The following is a 21,249-nucleotide window of genomic DNA, read 5'->3' as shown; positions in this document are numbered from 1 at the left end:
TTCAAGATTCACAATACCTGGCTCAAGTGGCTGGCAAGTTTGATTCATTTTCATAGTTTATTTTTATTTGTAATATTTTATAATATTAATTTATTTATATTTTTTAATATATTTTTATTTTAAAAATTTTAATATACGTAATACTAATTTATTTATATTTTTTAATATTAATTTATGTATATTTAACTCAAATCAAGCCGAGCTCAAATAGTTAACAAGTATCATTTGAGTTGAGTTTGAGTCAAATACATGAAAGAGATCGAGCGTGATTACACCCCTAGCAATAACTGACTAAAAATTTCTAAGAATCGGGTAGGCAAAAACCGTTTTGGGTGCCGGATCTGTCCGGGTCCGACCCTGATATAAGGTAAAAGGCCAGCTTATAACTTCGTGTTATAAGGCAGAGCTTAAACTTAAAGCGTTCAGACTTCGGATAATCAGCATATGAAAAACGTGGTGATTAGGCCAAACGGTAGTGGGAAGAGAGCCGATATATGCTATGGTTCTAGGATTATGCGGTGGAACCACCTCTGGATTGAATGCGGAAATACCCGCGAAAGTGACCAGCCTCTCTGGCTGGTTTGAAAAATATTACAGGAGAAGACGAAACGAAGCGGTCGGAGAGGCAGGTACTAGGTAGGCCACTGCGGAGAGTTGGCATTAGCAATTTGTTTGAAGTTTGATTTCACTTTCAGCTCCCGCGGGAAAAGAATGGACTATCTATCCTTGATTTGACCAACTGAATTCTGGACTTTCTCTTCCCCCTTTAAATGCAGAAATCTTTGACACTCTACCAAATTTCCTCTCTTTCCGCAATTCTTTCTTTCCTTTTCATTTTTTTTCTAATACAGAAGCGAAGAAACACGTTGCCAAGTAAAATCTCCTCTGAATCTGTCCTTTCTTTTGCCTATAAACTCTGAAACCTTGTCTTCGTATTGGTCCAATAGTGGAAGGACTATATAGGGCGGCTCGCTCTGTGTGAGCGAGTTACACTTGCCGGAAGGAGTACTTTTCCGGCAGTGATTTACGCATTGGTTTTAATTGGCAGTGATTTGAATCTTTGTTCAGAGAATAACAATTCTTTTATTCTAATTCTTGTATCATCATAAAAGACAGAGCAGAGTTTCTCGACCTGAAGCTTCCCCAGGGATACGCTGGTTCATTTTTCTTTAACGAGTTGGCGCATATAACATCTCGGTAGGATCACTTGCCGGCAGGGGTTCCGAACGCTGTGAAGTCAGACAATTGTCATCTCGGATGCAAATACTTGTTATTTGACTATACCTGGGAGCTAAAGTAAATTTTCAGGTGGTTCTGGTAGTTGATTAGCACTTCCGGCAGATATTTTTCTGTGAAACAACGGCTTGAACAAGTGTAGGAAAAAGCTTAACGATGGCATCGGCCTTGGTCGGTGATGATCTAGCGAGGTCGAGGAGTAGTCGGAGGAATTGGGCCTCGGCGAGCATTCGGGAGGTCTTGAATACTCCACCGGATGCTTTTCAGCGGAGTGGGAGGCAGGTAGACGATGAAGAGGAGCTGAAATGGGCTGCAATCGAGAGGCTCCCGACGTACGATCGTATGAGGAGGGGGATGCTGAGGCAGGTCCTGGATAATGGAAAGGTTGTTCAGAATGAGGTTGATGTTACCAAGCTCGGTGTTCAGGACAAGAAGCAGCTCATGGAGAGCATCCTCAGGGTTGTTGAAGACGATAACGAGAAGTTCCTTCTCAGGCTTAGAAACCGGACAGACAGGTCTCTCTCTCTCTCTCTCTCTCTCTCTCTCTATCTATCCATCTATCTATCTATCAGATTCAGTGTTTTGGGATTTTTTTTTATTTGTTCTTAATTTTGGTTGAAACAGGGTTGGAATTGAGATTCCGAAGATTGAAGTCAGGTTCGAGCATTTATCAGTGGAGGGTGACGCTTACGTTGGCACCAGGGCTCTCCCGACTCTAATAAATTCTACACTAAATACAATTGAGGTAGTTATTATTGTTCTTCTTATTATTACGTTCTCTCTGTTCTTTTTCCTGTTCTCTTTTGATTCATAGAGTATTCTCTAAGTATTTGAATACCAGAAGAAAATCAAATTTCTTATTAATGATGACATTCTTTTAAATGGGTGTTTCGTTTTTGTTATATCGAAATTAAAAGATATGAAAAACAAGTTATTGATTCAATTTTGTCAGACAGTAGGATTTTTTTTTAAGATTAGCTAGTAAATTATGCATGTGTCATAGCTTTGGAAAAAATGTTACATTTCTTCCTTTTGCATTTCTTTTTCATTTAATTTATTCCATGTGTCAAAGCTTTGGAAAATTTGACTAGGAATAGTTGCTTTAACAGAGTTGAGAAGGACAACAGTTTTCACAACAAACTCATAGTCTCTTTTCTTATTTCAAATTTGTTAATATCATTGACATTTGAGCAGTCCTTGGATTGTCTTTCCTATTGTATAGTTGTTAATGTTAATCAAATTTTAGCAGTCTTGAGATATTCAAAATGACCTCCCTCTTTTGCTTTTTGGTTATCTGTTAATCTTCAAGTACCGAAAAATCCATGCTTTTGCTGGTAAACAGTTCTAATTTTTGTATTTAACTTCTTTTTATTTTCAACAGGGAGCTCTAGGACTTATTCGGCTTTCTCCATCGAAGAAGAGAGTTGTTAACATACTCCAAGACTTGAGTGGAATAGTGAGACCATCTAGGTATGTTTTAATGTTGCAGTGGTTTTTTTTTTTTTTTTCATTTGTGCCATTAATCAATGATGGTGCATCCCCTAAGCACAAAATTGTTATCGTAGCTTCAGTTTAATGTTATTATTCCTCGACTAGCCAGAACATCTCACTTTAGAGTAAGAATATACAAGTCTACAAATTGACAAATTATGACTGGATTATTTTCCACAACAAACAAGAAAAGGAAATTCTGGTTATTTCTATTCTATGATGTAGCTTATTGTAGTCTCCATTGTACAACTACATGATTTTTACTTATTTATTAATTTAATTATTTCCAGGATGACACTGCTTCTGGGACCTCCAGGCTCAGGAAAAACAACATTGTTGCAAGCCCTTGCAGGGAAGCTTGATAAGGATCTGAGGGTGTGCTCTCTCTCTCTCTCTCTCTCTCTCTCTCCCTCCCTCCCTCCCACACACACACACACACATAAGAAGACACTTTTTCTATGTAGCATGTGCAGTTTGTACTGTTTCTTCTGTTTGATAACTTGGAATTGTGAACAGGTAACCGGGAAAATTACTTATTGTGGTCATGAATTGAAAGAATTTGTCCCTCAGAGAACCTGTGCTTACATTAGCCAGCATGATCTTCACTATGGCGAGATGACAGTTAGAGAGACTTTGGATTTCTCAGGACGTTGCTTGGGTGTTGGAACCAGATATGATATGTTGGCAGAATTGTCAAGACGAGAGAAAGAATCAGGAATTAAACCAGATCCTGAGATTGATGCATTCATGAAAGCAACTGCAATGGCAGGGCAGGAAACAAGTCTGGTTACAGATTATGTTCTCAAGGTTTGTTGCCTACATTTCAGTTTGATACACTTATATTCTTGTTTAATGAGTCATATTTGTGAAGGCTGAATTCCAGTAATCTCTAACAGATACTTGGATTGGATATCTGTGCGGATATTCTCGTTGGTGATGATATGAGAAGGGGTATCTCTGGTGGACAAAAGAAGCGTGTGACTACTGGTATGTATTGCTGCAAAAGGAACTTCAAAGGAAATTTATTCAATAGCACTGTTATTTTGAAAACATATCTAGCATTTTTATTTATATATGAAACTCCAGTATCATTTCTATTATATTACTTGGTGAGAATTTCTTCCGTTAGTGTAGAATTTGCATCTCATGCTTATAACGATTTTTTTTTGTTATTCCTAGAGTTTTATCATTTTCAAATCATCACATTTTCTGTTGGTTTAGTTAAAAATCCAAATTATCCTTGTTTATATGAACCATTCATGTGCAGGATATTTCACAGGCAAGAGCTAGCTCCAATGTTTCTGCTTTATATTGTTTTATAACGACTACTATATATATACACTTATTTTTACTTCAAACCTTTATTTTCAATTACTTTTTACTCATCAGTTCTAACAAGTTAAGGGAGACATTTCTTCCTTTGACAATGATCTTTGTTTTCTTGTCTTACTCTCAAGGAAGTATATGAGGTATCCACAATAAAAACTTTTCTGAAATCTCTTGCTTTTGTGTTCTACAATGTGCCTTGCTCTTCCTTTTGTCATGCACCATGCTGCTGATATTTTCATGACAATTCATATGGAAATTTAGCAGTATTTACTCCAAACTTTATTTTTCTATATCAGTTGATAACTACCACTTCTTTACCTAAGTTCAACCAAACTTGTAAATTATGAAGTTAATCAGAGTTTTATGATTATGGTAATGATATCTAATGTTCCTTATGTTCTAAAGGACAAGCACATTGCTTCCAAATTTTATTGGAGGAATAATGTTTTCTTTCTCTTTGTTTTTAGTTTATTTTTCCTTTCCTCAGTTTAGCTTGGTGTTTACAATTTCCAACTGATTATCAGCATTCTAATAGTTGTTGGAGGCTCCAATTTTCAGGAGAGATGTTGGTTGGACCAGCAAAAGCTCTTTTCATGGATGAGATATCAACCGGACTTGACAGTTCCACAACTTTTCAGATTGTCAAGTTCATGAGACAGATGGTTCATATTATGGAAGTAACCATGGTAATATCTCTTCTGCAGCCTGCACCTGAGACTTATGACCTTTTCGATGACATTATCCTACTTTCAGAGGGTCAGATTGTTTACCAAGGTCCACGTGAAAATGTCCTTGAATTCTTTGAACTTATAGGTTTCAAATGTCCTGAAAGGAAAGGAGTTGCAGATTTTTTGCAAGAAGTAACTTCAAAGAAGGACCAAGAGCAGTACTGGTTTAGAAAGAATCAACCATACAGATATGTTTCAGTGTCTGAATTTGCACAAGCCTTCAACTCTTTCCTAATTGGACAACAATTGTCATTAGATCTCCGAGTTCCTTATGATAAAGCCAGAGCTCATCCTGCTGCATTGGTAAAAGAAAAATACGGCATCTCCAACTGGGAACTTTTCAGGGCATGTTTCTCAAGGGAGTGGTTACTGATGAAGCGCAATTCCTTTGTATACATTTTCAAAACTACCCAGATAACAATCATGTCAATAATTGCCTTGACTGTGTTCCTGAGGACAGAAATGAAGCATGGTCAAATAAAAGATGGAGGAAAATATTACGGGGCACTGTTTTTCAGTTTGATTAATGTGATGTTTAATGGAATGGCAGAGCTTGCAATGACTGTCTTCAGGCTCCCTGTATTTTTTAAACAGAGAGATCACTTATTCTACCCTGCATGGGCTTTTGGGCTACCAATTTGGCTCCTCAGGATTCCCCTCTCTCTGATGGAATCAGGAATATGGATCATTCTTACATATTACACTATTGGGTTTGCTCCTGCTGCCAGCAGGTAAATTTTCTCCTATTTTCCTATTTCCTACGAGTAATTTATTAGTTGTCACTAAGCCCAAGTTACCATATTATGGTTTACCTGATCGACACATTTCCAAAATCTTCAGGTTTTTCCGACAGTTCTTGGCATTCTTTGGTGTACATCAGATGGCTCTCTCTCTCTTCCGGTTCATTGCAGCAGTTGGAAGAACACAGGTAGTTGCAAATACATTAGGTACCTTCACCTTGTTGCTGGTGTTTGTGCTTGGAGGATTCATTGTTGCCAAAGGTTAGTTTATATCCTACCCCTTAAAATTCTGTTATGGTTTTGCTTCTGCCTCTACCAATCTGATACCTGGATTGCTGCTGATGTTATAAAGCATTTAACATGGAATTCTCAATTCTTTCATGTGGTATAAAGATACTTGTGATAATCAGAGTATGCAATGATTGCTTTTCATGCCTGCAGATGACATTGAACCATGGATGATATGGGGCTATTATGTCTCTCCAATGATGTATGGACAGAATGCAATAGCAATAAATGAATTTCTTGATGACAGATGGAGCACGGTTAGATTTTTTAGTTTTCTTATCTTATTTTGAACTTCATATGCATAAACAAGGAAAATATATGCACATAAAGACATACATTTTGTTGTCCAATTTTTTTGTCTTGTCTTCCCAGAAGCCATTATCAAATTTGACTTTTTTTTTCTGTTTATCTGATGCAGCCCAACACTGACACCCAAATTCGTCAACCCACAGTTGGAAAGGTTCTTCTAAAGTCCAGAGGCATGTTTATAGATGACTATTGGTTTTGGATTTGTATTGGGGCACTCGTCGGGTTCTCTCTACTATTCAATATTTGTTTCATTGCAGCACTGACATATTTAAATCGTAAGGCACCAGTCCCAATTCATTACTCCATATTTAGGGTGTGCAGTGCAAGTAAAATTCTTTTATTTGACTATTTTTTCCCAAAATTAAATTGTAGCTCTTGGAGATTCTAAAGCTGTAATTTTGGATGACGATGCTCAGAAGAAGAGGAATGGGGAACATACATCGAGGACTACAAATATAACATCTGAAGGTCTGAAATACTACCCACCTGTAACTCTGATTCATCTCAGTTTTGTCATTTTTACCATTTTCTATGTTCTAGCAATTGACGAAATATAACACAGGTATTGATATGGTTGTGAGGAATACTCGAGAGAGTGTTGCAGACCATGCACCTAGAAGAGGAATGGTGTTGCCTTTCCAGCCCCTTTCACTTGCATTCAATCATGTGAACTACAATGTTGATATGCCTGATGTAAGTCACTTGTCCAAATATTGAATATCTTTTTTCAGAGTTTCTCTCTCTACTGTTCTACATTGAATTATGCAGAACAGCAGAACCACTGGAAATCAGAGTAACTGCTCATGGTTCTTAGAATACACTGGAGAACTTTCCCGCAAATACTATAGTTTTATTATCAAATACAGAAATACCTAGTCGTTCACTTCTTAATTTAGTTCCTTACAGTATTGCCAATATAAACTGACAGTATCCAAGTCTTGGAGATGGGGTTACAGGTTTGGGATTCACGTAGTGTTAATCTTTGTGCCAAAACTGCACTACAATGTGGCTCTACTGATTCTCCATTCCATCCCAAACATTTAAGTATCCGTAGTCCAGTGAAATATTATGAGTTTCAACCAAGTACAGTATGCATATTTTTTCAGGGTCAGATTTATAATTCGTTTATCCTTCAATTGAGAATGGAAACTTTTCATACAACAGAGAGATTGAACTCACCAAAATTGAGAATTTTGTAAACATCAAATTTCTCAACTTCTTGACCTCAAAAACTTATACACTGCCAGATGTCATGAAGCAGTTTAAGATATTGTTGAGAAGTTAAACTGCTGGAAATAATATACTTTAGTTCTGAAATCTAGCATAAAAATTTGAGACTAAGTAGATTTTCCCTTTACTCATCAGGAAATGAAGAGTCAAGGAATTGAAGAAAGCCGTCTCCAATTGCTAAGAGATGTTAGTGGTGCGTTTAGACCAGGTATTCTGACTGCATTAGTTGGTGTCAGTGGTGCTGGAAAGACCACCTTGATGGATGTGCTAGCAGGAAGGAAGACTGGTGGATACATTGAAGGAAGTATTAGTATTTCTGGTTACCCAAAGAACCAGGAGACATTTGCTCGAGTTAGTGGCTACTGTGAACAGAATGATATCCATTCACCACATGTAACTGTTTATGAATCTCTTTTGTACTCAGCATGGCTGCGTCTTGCTCCAGATGTAAAGAAGGAAACACGAAAGGCAAGTTACTTGGTCTTCAGAACTATCTTTTTTCATCATCCTTTTTTTTTAAAGATTTTTAATTATTTAAGATGTTTTTCGGGAAAGCTATCAGTTTTACTGTGAAAAGAAACAAGGAGCCACAAAAGGCAATTCATTTGATATTCTCCTCTACCTGGGGAAGCCATATATTAGGTTTTTCATGGTTTGGAAGCTTGGTACGTCATCTGGAGAACAAATAAACCCTTTGACTTGGCTGAGGGATTTTGTTGATTCATATGGTGGGGTCATCCATGGGTGTGGTTGGTCAACAGATTTGAATTTAATTTATTACTTACTATTATAAAGTACTTAGTTCTTTCCTGTCTAGATTTCTTGACATCCCTGACTTACTGTCAATGCCTAGTTAACAGACCCATCTGTTCAACAGACACACTTTGATACCAGAAAAGCTTCAGAGCATCATCACTTCTAAATAGTTACTTTAACTTCCTCATTTTACACTTCAAAATTTTGTCAATCATGAAATTGTACTTTCCTAGTTCCTACTAACTTGGTAAAATGTTCTTGACTTGCCATAAAAAAGGTATGGCAAGATGAAGTTGGGATGCATGAGCAATGTTGTTAACTTTTATCCTTTCTGTTGTGATATAGATGTTTGTTGATGAAGTTATGGAATTGGTTGAGCTTAATCCATTGAGGAACGCACTAGTCGGCCTTCCAGGTGTAGATGGCCTTTCAACAGAACAGAGAAAGAGGCTGACAATAGCTGTGGAATTGGTTGCTAATCCATCAATCATCTTCATGGATGAGCCAACATCAGGCCTTGATGCTAGAGCTGCTGCTATTGTTATGCGGACAGTGAGAAATACAGTGGATACAGGACGAACTGTTGTTTGCACTATTCACCAACCAAGCATAGACATTTTTGAAGCTTTTGATGAGGTATAACTCAAATTTATAGATGTTATTTCTGAATTTCATTTCTTTGATTGCCATGCAGTTGCATTGTTCTTTCTAACTTGGATTCCCCCTTCTACTTGTAGCTACTGTTGATGAAGAGAGGAGGACAAGTCATTTATGCTGGATCACTTGGTCGGCATTCTCATGATCTTATTGAATATTTTGAAGTAAGTGATCTTTTCTGTTTGTGTGCTTGATGGAAAAAAAAATGATCAAATCTCAATCCATAGTTAGCGATTGACATGGATTTGAATGTCCCAGGATTTATAGTTGGGCTCTTCAAGTTTTAACCTAGAAGTATCAATCAATTCTAGTAGCTCAACCTGTTTGCAATTAGGTACAATTGTAGTTTCTATTTTCTTGGAAACACATATATGGGAAAATTTTCCAGTGTTTCAATTGCTACCAACTGCAATACAGATGGGCATGGAACATAAATGTAGGCACTCTACGTTATTATCTGTAAATTATGTTATCCTCAATATTTATGGATGAGTGGATTGAACTCATTACGCTGTGTTCAAACTAATTAAAGGATGTGGAGTATTAACCTAAGAAATTGCAGTATGTGCTTGTGGATTCTTGATAGAAAATTATTTCTTCTGACATCTGTGACTTCTTGTAGGCTGTCCCAGGGGTTCCCAAGATCAAAGATGGTTACAATCCTGCTACGTGGATGCTGGAAGTAACTACTACTTCTTTTGAGGCTCAACTTAATGTGGATTTTGCAGAAGTTTATGCCAATTCTGCCCTGTATCAGTAAGTGGAATATAATAACATTACGTAGTCAGTTCCTGCCTACTTGCAATTTTGATTTCTTTCCCTGGTGCACTCATGTTTGTCTTTGCACATTCAGGAGGAATCAGGAACTCATCAAAGAGTTAAGCACCCCAGCACCAGGTTCAAAGGATCTTCATTTCCCTACAAAATACTCGCAAACATTTGCTACTCAATGCAAGGCTTGTTTTTGGAAACAGTACTGGTCTTACTGGAGGAACCCACAGTACAATGCCATCCGATTTTTCATGACAATAGTCATTGGCGTTATGTTTGGGGTCATATTTTGGAACAAAGGAGACAAGACGTAAGCAGTGTGATATTCTTTATTTTCTATTTGATATAGTGTCTATTACTCTTGATGCTTAAAGTTTTAAAAATTTATAAGTTATTCTGAAACTAATAGGATATTGTTATCTAACAGGGATAAACAGCAAGACCTGCTGAATCTTCTGGGAGCTATGTATGCTGCTGTTCTTTTCCTTGGAGCAACCAATGCCTCTGCAGTGCAGTCTGTTGTGGCAATAGAGAGAACAGTTTTCTACCGTGAAAGAGCAGCAGGAATGTACTCAGAATTGCCTTATGCATTTGCTCAGGTAATAATAACTCAGTTTGCAGTTTTGTGCTTTTCTTGTTGTTGAAGAGGAAAGAAACAGAAAATTTTATGTCAGCTAACAATAGTAGAACAAGTTCCATTAAGATGCTAGCGAACAGCCTAAAGGTAATCTTGCCAATATATCAAGTGGATTACCAATCTAGTTTTTTTTCTGATAATTAAACCAGACAACATGTCACTCAATAAATCCTATCTCATATACTGTATTCATGGCTGCACTGCTTGATCTTTGACCTGAATTATTCAAATCTTCAAGCCAACTGAAAGACTTTTGGGTTAAATATTGAGGCACTGTACCAGCTGAATTCTTTTGGTAAACTATTCGGTTGGTCATTTGTATGCTTTGATTGGATTGTTTCATAGACAACAGGTGTATCGTATGTGTTGACAAACTAAGATATTCTGAATCTTGAACAGATAAGAGAACAGTCTTGGTCATATTGGAAAATGCTTGTATAAATGGAAATACTATGAGAGTATAGAGATAAAAACATCTATAGTAGGAGTTCTGGTGATACATCTAGTTGCTGAGTGTTGGAGTTGGGAGGATTTGGTGTTTAATATCCAATGACATTTATTGGCTAGGGAAAATGGGACAAATCAAAATTTTGAGATTGATTCTTATCTTTGTTTTCAAAGTGAATTAGGAAGTTCCTTTACTAGTTGAGCAATAGATCTAAAATCTCATGGAGTAAAATCACTTGTTTTATTTATTTATTTCTTTTCTTTTCAAACCCATGAACTTTACTCTGGGTGGAGGGATACCGTTAGAACGGTTACCATCTCTATTATTTCTTTGACATCATAGAATTATTTTCCTTGAAGAAAACTAGAAGGTTTTTCATTTATATGATTGTAATTTATGATTTTATGACAAATAAATGGGAAGAATATCAATCTGTTCCTCCTGTTTAATATAAGAAAATGAGTCACTAATTGTTTTTTTGTTCCGTAGGTGGCCGTTGAGACAATTTATGTTGCCATACAGACCTTCATTTACTCTCTTCTCCTTTACTCGATGATTGGGTTCCAGTGGCATTTGGACAAATTCTTATTGTTTTATTACTTCATATTGATGTGCTTCATCTACTTCGCAATGTATGGAATGATGGTGGTAGCACTGACCCCGGGCCACCAAATTGCTGCCATTGTTATGTCCTTTTTCCTCAGCTTCTGGAACTTGTTCTCTGGTTTCCTCATTCCTAGACCGGTACGTAAACTCAAACTCATGATGATGGTATTTTATTAGTAGTAAATGATATATACATGCTAGCTGGAGTTTTCTTCCACCATTTGATGTAATAATAAAACCAGAGCGTCTCAGATGTTGATGCCCAATTTTTTGGACTTGCCCATACATGCATTACATGGTTCTTTGATTCAGTCAGTTTTTGACTACATGTCTAACATCACTTTTGTGTAGCATCTTTTATCAATGCTGTGGGCAGCCCATATTTAAATTAAACCAACAAACAGCTTCAATTTCTTTGAAATTTTTAGGCTTTGATTCCATACTGACACATAACCTCTCAACTCCTCAGCAAATTCCCATATGGTGGAGATGGTACTACTGGGCTTCTCCGATTGCTTGGACGCTCTATGGTCTTGTAGTCTCTCAGGTTGGAGACAAAGATTCCCGTATTGAGGTACCCGGAGAGGGTTTCACCACAGTGAAGGCGTTCCTGAAGTCTTACCTGGGCTTTGAGCATGACTTCCTTGGCGCTGTTGTGGCAGCACATATTGGCTTTGTCCTGCTCTTCTTCTTTGTCTTTGCTTATGGCATCAAGTTCCTGAATTTCCAAAGGAGATAACGAGGTTTAGTACAGAAAGAGATTCTTTTTCTTTCGCTACCAATCTGTTGTAAAAATACACCATGAGAGGAAATATAAAATAGTTGTTACCTCTCTTTTTTTTTATATATTTTTCCCTTTAATTTTGCATGATTTTCATTTGTTTTCCTTTGCCTGTTGATGTATTATTATGATATATAATTCTTTTGTCTTAGCAGTCTTCCATAAAAGCTGCAAACTATATCTTGCGACTCTCATCTATGTAATAGAAACTTAAAGAAATTTATAAAATGCTCTTATACAAGCAAAGTTTTGTATTTAGTTCATCATGAGGTTGTGTGAAATGAACAATTAATGAACTAATTTAGGAGCCTATGGATATGGTTTGGGCTTTGGACTAGATAATTCGAGAGCCTATATATGATATATCTTGAACGTTTCAAGCAAAGAAATGGTAGTACGTAGTTTAACCTCTCAGTGGGGAATTGCAATCTTTCCAATTTTCTTCAATCCTTGCGCTTTCATGGATCTCGCACAGATGTCTCTTCATTCGACTCCAATTGTGATGATCTCATTCTCTTCGCTCCCTGGTCTAAGATGTTATCTGCTCTCACATTGTATTGGGTCCTCTTAACAGAGTTTAGAACTTCATATCGGTGCCTCATATGCGCCCCATATGTATATTTCATGTGCATTAGAAACATCTTCTGTACTTGTCATGAGGAAAAATGTGCAGTGGAACTAATCAAACTTAACAATAAGAATAGCTAAATATATTTTAAATAACCAAATATATTCTATATTGTATTGAATAGGATAAATTTATAACATAGATTATAAGTACATATAGGCATGTATATGTCATATAATACCGAGCTGATTTAGTCCAAACTTTTGTCAGTATTAACTTGTGGTAAGCAGATAGAAAATGTTGTCTCTTTGCTACAATTGTTTCGCAGAGAACAAACTGATCTGAAAAGATGAAAGTGATTCATAGAGAACAAAGTGTCCCTAGAGAAGAAGGAATGAAGTGTTTCGTAGAGAAGTAAGCTATGTCCTTTGTAGTTGTCTCCCTATTTTGATCTTGGAAAAAGAATTTTGGAACATGGCCGTTTTTGGTCTTTGCTTCTTCTGGCTATAAAGCAATTTATTGTTTCTCATTTAAAATCAATTTCCTTTGATATTTAAGCTTCTATTTCAGATTAACTTTCAAGTTGCAATTAATGATGATTTACCATTTTTTCTAACAACACTCTCAATAATTTCCAAATCACTTGCACATTGTGAACTAGGGGTGATCATGGGTGGGGCCCGGACCAGGCTTTGCACTTATGATAAGGGTTATAGTTTAGGCCCGGGCCTGGTCCAGCCCAGAGTTTCAGGCCTGAAACATAAGCCCTAGCCCAGGTCTACACGGGCCTAAGCTGAATTGGGCCTGATTTTGGGCCAATGTCTTTCATATATAAAACATTACATATCTATAATATTTTTATATTAAATGGCATAACATGCATATAAATTTATTTTATATTATATAATATAAAATATTACATATAATATAAATTATATATGTCATGTTATAATATTTATATATAAAATATATAATCTAATGTAAAATAATATGTATACATTATACATTTAAATATATACAGGCTAAGCCCGAAATTTCCGGGCCGGGTTGAAATGAACCACTTAATTGTCAACACCGTTTCGCACCACATCCAAATTTTCAGCACATGAAAACTTGCTTACTAATTTATTTATTTGCATATGGAATATACAATAATACATGATTTATGATTTACACAATAACGGCCCACTTCTTTTGCGTGTGTTATGATGGACCATACCTTGGTACTCAATTTCAATTCAATTAATTAGGGAATTAAGTGTAGTTTATTCTAAGGCTAGAAGCCTAGAAATATAGTTTCTTTGTTTTATGACTAATCTATTAATTATTTCTGAATACAACTTTGTCTATCCTTTTTCTTAAGAAAAGCCCAAAATAAAACCTTCTTTTCTTGTAAAACCCAAAAATAAAACTAAATCAGCATTACAAAAAAAACTAATTATTTAAATAAGAAAACTATTAATTAAAAAATAAACCTGATTTAATATTTTTTAATTAAATAACGAGGTAAAATTTAATGTACTATCTAAATAGTGAATCTCAAACAAAATGATATATATAGGTGTAGTTGCCCTGTACTTGAAAATTTGATAGCATTTATTACATTTGTCAATATGATTAATAGAAAATAATACCAATTAAATAATAAAATCATAAAAAAAATAATTGATTTATTAATCCTTATTATTAAACTAATAATTTTTAAAAACAACTAGATTGATTGTGATTCAACTGAATAATAATAATAATAATTGTAGTAGTAGTAGTAATAAGCATGGTTCATAGTATCACTATAGGGCATATTGGCCAGTATCAGTCCTTTTTTAAGTTTTATTTTTTTTTCAAAACTGGTTCAAAGGGGTCGGTTTAAGTCCCGGATACCCTCTGAACCAGGCCCTGACCCGATACAACACTTGTAGGGGCGTATTGGAAAGGCCCCGATATGTAATTCTTTTTTGAGCCTTGGTAGTAAATAACAATAAAGTTAATCGAGAAAAATTAATTAATTTTTAATTTCAAAGAGTCTTATGACATTTGTAGTTGGTCCAAGCCAGACTAGAGTCTAACTTAGGTAGGCTCTGTTGCGTCGAAGGTCGACTCAGGCCCAACCCTAAAGGTGCAAACCTTAGGCGCTTAAACTTAATCCAGTGCAACTCAGCTGAACTTGTGCTCAATAAGTTAGAATTAATAAACAAAGAGGTACTTTAAGACAATATGTAAATAGTAAGGGTAGAGTTAGTCAATTAGATAAACCATAAGAGTGGTTTAAAAAATTTGCCCAAATTTTTTTTTGCCAATTAATAGTGAAATATCTCTGTATGGTTTTTCTTTTGTGTCATGTCAGATGCTTCCATTTTTTATCCAACTTCCATCTCCAATACATTGCCCACCCATGTCCATGCCACATCTCTATACATATCATATTTTATGACATGTTTAATAAAATCCTTCCACTTATCTAATGATCAGAGGTTTGAAAATGCATTAGGGAGTAGAGGGAGAAGAGGAGAAAAAAAAGTCAAGCCCTCCTACTTGACAGATGCCTTGAATTTGGAAAGTTGAATGACCATGGTGCAATTTCAAGTGCATAGAACTGAAAGAATATGCCACTAATGTCCTATTCTACATTTATTTATGGCAAATGCAGTTTGTTGAAATACAATCTATCAATCTATCAATCTATCAATCTATCAATGGTGTCTGAAGCAACAAACTGATGGATCCGATGCATGGAAATAGGATTCCCATAGTCAACTTTGGATAGTTGGATGGGGTTTCATTGAATTTAACTGTGTATTTTAATATACTATTTCAACTTACACACTAGTATATGCTTTTGCTGTATTCAATTTCCATCGAAGGAGCTTTCATGGTAGTTGCCCTGTTCTTGAGGGTGAGAAGTGATTTACTAAATGAGGTTAGTTCTGAGGACTCCCACGGATATTGTAGGAAGAGTTGCAATGTATGTTAGTATCAAGATTTTGATTTTATGGTTTGTGTTCTCAAGTTTTGTATCCAATATTAGAGTAGAGGGGTAGTTTAGTTGGTTAATGATGTGATATTATACTATTCATAAAAAAGTAATGGCCCCTATAGAGAATTCAGGCATTGAAAAAATATATCCAGAGTAGGGATTAATTTTTCCTTTGTTGTATATATCATTGGATCCATGTATGAATCAGTCAAAGTTATTACCTGTCACATATAGACACAGCCTGATGTATGCTTTATAACAGCTGAATACATGGTATATATTGCTTAAAAGCTTAAAGATCAAGGTGTATGGAAGTCTACTCAAGTCTACATATCAATACTACATTCATCTATTATACTACACAGGCGAAGAAGATGAAACGAATAAATGAGTTATTTTGACCTGTTTCATATTCAGTTCGGGGGTTAACCCCTCCGATTCAATATTAATTCACTGACAATCAAATAGAAATAAAAAGTAGGAAAAATTAAGAAAAGTAATTCTAGATTAATTAATGTAAGAAAATTTAATTAATACAGTAATTTCTATTTCATTATTATATTAGATGATAAATAGATTTTTATTGTTATTTTGCATTAAATAATAGAAAATTCATTAAAAAAGCATACATTGATTAAAAGTTAAAATGAAAATGGAATAAAATGAACATAAATTAATAAATCTATTTAAAATTTCAAAATGATTAAATAATTAAAAGATGCTTAATTAAACACTGAAATGGATAAATAATTACTAACAAAAATATTTGATAAAATGGATTAAAAATTAATAAAACTATAAAGGTTAAAATTAATATATATTCATGGTAAATAATATTTCAAAAAAATATTTATCATTAATAAATATTAATGAAGAATACCAATTCAAATGGATATAAAAATTAATTAAACGGTTCATAAAATAGTTAAGCGAATGTTAAATTACTAAATAATGCTTTAATTTGCATTATGAATAAGATATAAACGATATATAACAATTACTCATTTATTAATAACTAATATTAATAACTGACAATTAATATTCATTAAAATTAATAAAACTTCATACATAACAGAGAATTTCCTCGTATTTAGTACGGGGTCATTCACTAATTGCTACAGAAAGGGAAAAATACCATATGTATCTTGTTTTAAACCGCTACACTAGATTTAAGTTGAATCCGGATTTGGTTGTCACAAAATTTGTCCTCACAACACTGCAACTGTGCATTAGGAACATCTCTCTATAATAAAAAACAAAGTACTGAGTTTATTTATATAAAGTATATAAATATATAAATTATTTATATAATTTAAATATGATATATATAAATTATATAAAATGTTTAAATATTTTATATATCATATAATAATTAAATAATCGGTTGAATTTAGATATTTATTGAATTAAGTCAAGATCATACCCAAATTTGATTCAACTATATTTAAAATCGGATTTTTCGAATATCATTTGCACCAGACACCCTAGATGTGAGGACAAATCCGGTCCCATTTAACATCTTAAAACTTAAAAGTCCAAGAAGGTTCTGGTTCCAAAAACCTGGAACCGGCCCGACCCAACCCAACCCATGTTCACCCCTGCTGGCTGCTAAATCCTAAATCTAAATGGTGCGGCGTTGAGCCGTTGACACAGTTTAAACAAATTACGTTTCAATTTTCCGCCAAAAATGTGAGAAATGGCAGTTAGATCATCCAACTCCTCCAAATCTGTGAAACGCCTAAGCTCTTTCTCCCTTGATAAAATCCTCAAAATCCGACAAAACCTCTCCAAGTCCCACACACGAATCTGGAACCAATGTGATCCAGAATGCATCGACAACGAAGGGCTCCGGCTGCCTACACTAAAGCTAAGCCACCCCATCTTGCGCGCTATAGATTCGTGCAATGCCACACTCGAAGAATTCAGCCAAGTGCACGCCCAACTCATTGTCTCCGGTCTCTTCCAGCACTCACTCGCGGCCAGTCGAGCAATAAAGAAGCTATGCTCCTCCCCATCTTTGGTTCCTCACGCCGTCTCTCTCTTCTCTCGCCTAGATGAACCAGATGCTTTCCTCTGCAACACCATAATCAGAGCTTATGTGAGCTTCCACGACCCACATAGTGGGCTGGGCTTCTATTATGGACAAATGATACGAAAATGCATCCCACCTAATCATTATACCTTCCCACTTTTGAATAAGATATGTGCTGAGCTTGGTTCGATCCGAGAAGGGGAGAGGGTACATGCCCAGATTGTGAAATTTGGTTTAGAAGTCGACTTGTTTGTGCAGAATTCGCTTATTCATGTGTACTCTGCTTGTGGGGAAATTGTGGCCGCACGTCAGTTGTTTGATTTATGTCCTGAGACAGATGTGGTAACGTGGAATTCAATGATTGATGGGTATGCCAAGAATGGCATGGTTAGTGTGGCTCGTTGGTTTTTTGATAAGATGCCTGATAGAGATATTGTGAGTTGGAATTCGATGGTTGCAGGTTACACGGGAGTTCAGGATATGAAGGCTGCAGAAGAGTTTTTTCAGAGGATGCCAGTTAGAGATATTGTTTCTTGGAACTGTATGGTTGATGGATATGCTAGAATTGAGCAGGTGCCAGATGCTCGTGGGCTTTTTGATCGGATGCCTTGTCGTAATGTTGTTTCTTGGAATACAATGTTGGCACTTTATGTGAGAATCAAGGATTACAGAGAATGTCTGAGATTGTTTGATAGGATGATGGGAAGTGGAGAGACAAATCCAAATGAAGCAACTTTCATGAGTGTCTTGACTGCGTGCGCAAATCTAGGTAAGCTAGATAGAGGTAAATTGATTCATTCCTACATAGAAAATAGTGGGAAGGTTAAACTTGATGTGTTACTTTTAACCTCTCTCTTGACTATGTATTCAAAGTGTGGAGACATGGCCTCTGCAAGGGAAGTCTTTGACAAGATGCCAGAGAGGAGCATAGTCTCTTGGAATTCTATGATAATGGGGTATGGCATGCATGGGCAAGGAGAGAAGGCCCTTGAGATGTTCTTAGAGATGGAGAAGAAAGGGCCAACTCCAAATGGTGTTACTTTTATATGCATCTTATCTGCATGTGCCCATGCTCAAATGGTATTGGAGGGTTGGTGGTATTTTGATCTTATGCAGAGAGCGTACAATATTGAACCCAAGGTCGAACATTATGGTTGCATGGTTGATCTTCTTGGTCGTGCTGGACTAATTAAAGATTCTGAAGAGCTCATAGAGAATATGCCAATGGAGGCAGGACCAGCCTTATGGGGGGCTCTTCTATCAGCATGTAGGACTTACTCAAATTTTAAACTTGGGGAGATAATTGGCAAGAGGCTAATTGAGTTGGATCCTGGAGATGTTGGTCCCTATTTGCTGTTATCAAATATATATGCTGCAGAAGGTAAGTGGAATGATGTTGAGATGGTGAGAAAAATGATGAGGGAGAAAAAATTACAGAAAGATGCAGGTTGTAGCCTGGTTAACCTCGGTGATCCTGATTCAGAGCCTTTTGTGGAGGATGCTTCAATCCATAGGAAGAGCATGGTGTATGCCATGTTAGGTGAGATGGGTGCTTGCATAAAGTCAACATTTAGAGACTACAGTGAAATAAAGAACTTTGGAGTTCAATAGGATCTTTTACTAGTTACAGAAGAAACTATAATTTATGTAAGAATAGGTTCAATTGGTAATTGCCAAGTCTTTTCATTTTGGAATTTTGGACATTGAAGCCTAGAAGCTTTGGCACTTCTTTCTTAATCTGTTTGACTATAGCTGGGTTTTCCCAGAACATGTTGCAGGCTTCTTAAGATAGTGGACAGGAAGAGGGTTCAGTAAACGAGGGAAAGCATTGTGGCAATCTGTTGCTCATTCTATTCTTTGGAGTATCTGGGAAGAGAAAAACAATCCTGTGTTTGACAACAAAACAAGAAACCAGGAGGGGCTCATTTCCACTATCTCCTACAGATGCCTCCTTTGGGCCACCAGTTCAGAGTATTTTAAAGGAATTTCTATTTCTGATCTTCATAGGAATGTGATAAGCTTATTATATTCCCAATATTTTTCCTGCACTACCCATCGCACTTTAAGAAGTTAACCATGTACTTCGATGGAAGTGCATTTGGTAATCCAGGTGAAGCAGACATTGGAGGTGTTTTTAGAAGGAGAGATGGCAACATTAGTTGGGTTTTCAGTGGACCAAACGGGGTTGCTTCTTCAACAAAGGCTGAAATCTTGGCAGCCCTAACCGGTATCCGGTTAGCAAGAGACGGGTATTCGAACTTCACCATAAAAGGAGACTCTGCTAACGGTATTAATTGGTTAGCTGAACCTGACAGTGGCCCCTGGTCTTTAGCTCACTACTTGACTGAAGTGAGAGACATCCCTTCTACTTTGAATGTTCACTTAGGCTGGATCTCTAGGGAGCTAAACACTGTAGTTGATGGCCTAGCAAAGGCTGGTGTTCACAGGGATTACCTGTTTAGTGATAACTCTTTTCCTGTATCCTTGTACATCTTCTCATGTACTCCCTCCTTTTTAATAAAGTTACCTTTTTTCTCAAAAAAAAAAAAAAGGACATTGAAACAAACCATGATATGGCAAAAGTCCATGGAAGCTACAGTGCTTGTCTCACTTCTTGATGAGAATGCTTGAAAGTGAAACTATGATGTCAATTATGCTACATGGTTGTTAATTTCCAATGTCATTTCATTGTGCCTAAGTACTTGAAACCTGGAGAGGGGGAGAAGTGGCAATGGAGTTGCGAGACAACAAAGTCTGAATCTGTAGAACACCTCTTTTTTACACAAGGGCATGTATGTCTTGAAATCTGTAATTGTTGCACATCATATTAATCATCATTGTCTCTGTCTGTACTATATATATACACAAGGGCATGTATGTCTTGAAAAAAAGAGCATCTTAAAGTAAGCCCGATGTGCTGATTTTTATGCATTTAAACAACTCCCAAATATCAGCACCACCTCTTTCTGTTTTTGTTGATTTATTCTCTTCTCTACTGCAAAACTTACGTATTATTAGGAAGATGTTGAGCAGCGAAAGAGGCATTGAAAAGGGAATGCAAATCATGATTCATAAGCTGAAACCCTAATATGGACAACCCTATATAGGCTTCCTGCTATACACCAAAACATATTTCTTAACATGACAATGACACAAGCATGGTCACATTCTGGCAAAAGCCCTTGCATTCTACAAAACACATCGTGGTTTTCCCATCTAACCCATGGCATTTTGGAATAAAAATAACAGTAGTCATAAAACAGACTCAGAATTTGTTCAAAGCTCACATTCTGGCTTGCATCCTTGTAGTGGGACGAGGGATTAGAGTGACCTGAACTGGGTTTAAGTAGCCTAAGATTGTTAGATATGTTAACTACAGAAAAGAAATCAAATGAAATAGCTAACAATCTCCAATTTCTTGCCTGGAAATTTGCATGATGCAAGAAATTAACTTATGTTCCCTTTCTTCCTTTTTTTCCCCTTATGTTTAACTTCATGATCTTTCAACAAATGAAAATCTTTGCACATAAACATGAGAATTGAATCCCAAACAGAAGCAATCAATCGTTAGTGTTTTCATCTCTTTACAATACAGAGTTCCTAAGCCTCCTTCACATAATAGTAAACATTCCATGTAGGCAACAATACCATTCCATATTTTTCAGGGA

The 21,249-nt window shown here is 36.1% G+C and overlaps 1 protein-coding gene and 1 pseudogene across 2 annotated transcripts; both read left to right on the top strand.

The window, feature by feature from the left end:
* Window positions 1–622: 622 nt before the first annotated feature.
* On the top strand, window positions 623–12,253 carry LOC104586926 (pleiotropic drug resistance protein 2-like). Its single transcript, XM_010244330.3, has 20 exons — window positions 623–1,751; window positions 1,861–1,981; window positions 2,618–2,706; window positions 3,018–3,102; window positions 3,244–3,534; window positions 3,624–3,714; window positions 4,615–5,515; window positions 5,625–5,785; window positions 5,966–6,069; window positions 6,231–6,396; window positions 6,494–6,589; window positions 6,684–6,814; window positions 7,487–7,819; window positions 8,453–8,743; window positions 8,845–8,928; window positions 9,387–9,520; window positions 9,618–9,845; window positions 9,963–10,134; window positions 11,110–11,364; window positions 11,696–12,253. The coding sequence occupies exons 1-20, from the start codon at window positions 1,393–1,395 to the stop codon at window positions 11,963–11,965; spliced, it is 4,362 nt and encodes a 1,453-aa protein (XP_010242632.2). The 5' UTR covers window positions 623–1,392; the 3' UTR covers window positions 11,966–12,253.
* A 4,864-nt stretch (window positions 12,254–17,117) lies between these two features.
* LOC104586927 (pentatricopeptide repeat-containing protein At4g18840 pseudogene) lies at window positions 17,118–20,132 on the top strand (annotated as a pseudogene). The gene has a single exon (XR_016082229.1). The product of XR_016082229.1 is annotated as a pentatricopeptide repeat-containing protein At4g18840 pseudogene (transcript).
* The last annotated feature ends 1,117 nt before the right edge of the window (window positions 20,133–21,249 follow it).

Source organism: Nelumbo nucifera, chromosome 2 (genome assembly GCF_055504915.1).
Source record: "Nelumbo nucifera cultivar China Antique chromosome 2, China Antique-T2T, whole genome shotgun sequence".
Taxonomy (NCBI): domain Eukaryota; kingdom Viridiplantae; phylum Streptophyta; class Magnoliopsida; order Proteales; family Nelumbonaceae; genus Nelumbo; species Nelumbo nucifera.
The sequence above is the reverse complement of the archived record's forward strand: the minus strand, read 5'-3'. Positions and strand labels throughout refer to the sequence as shown.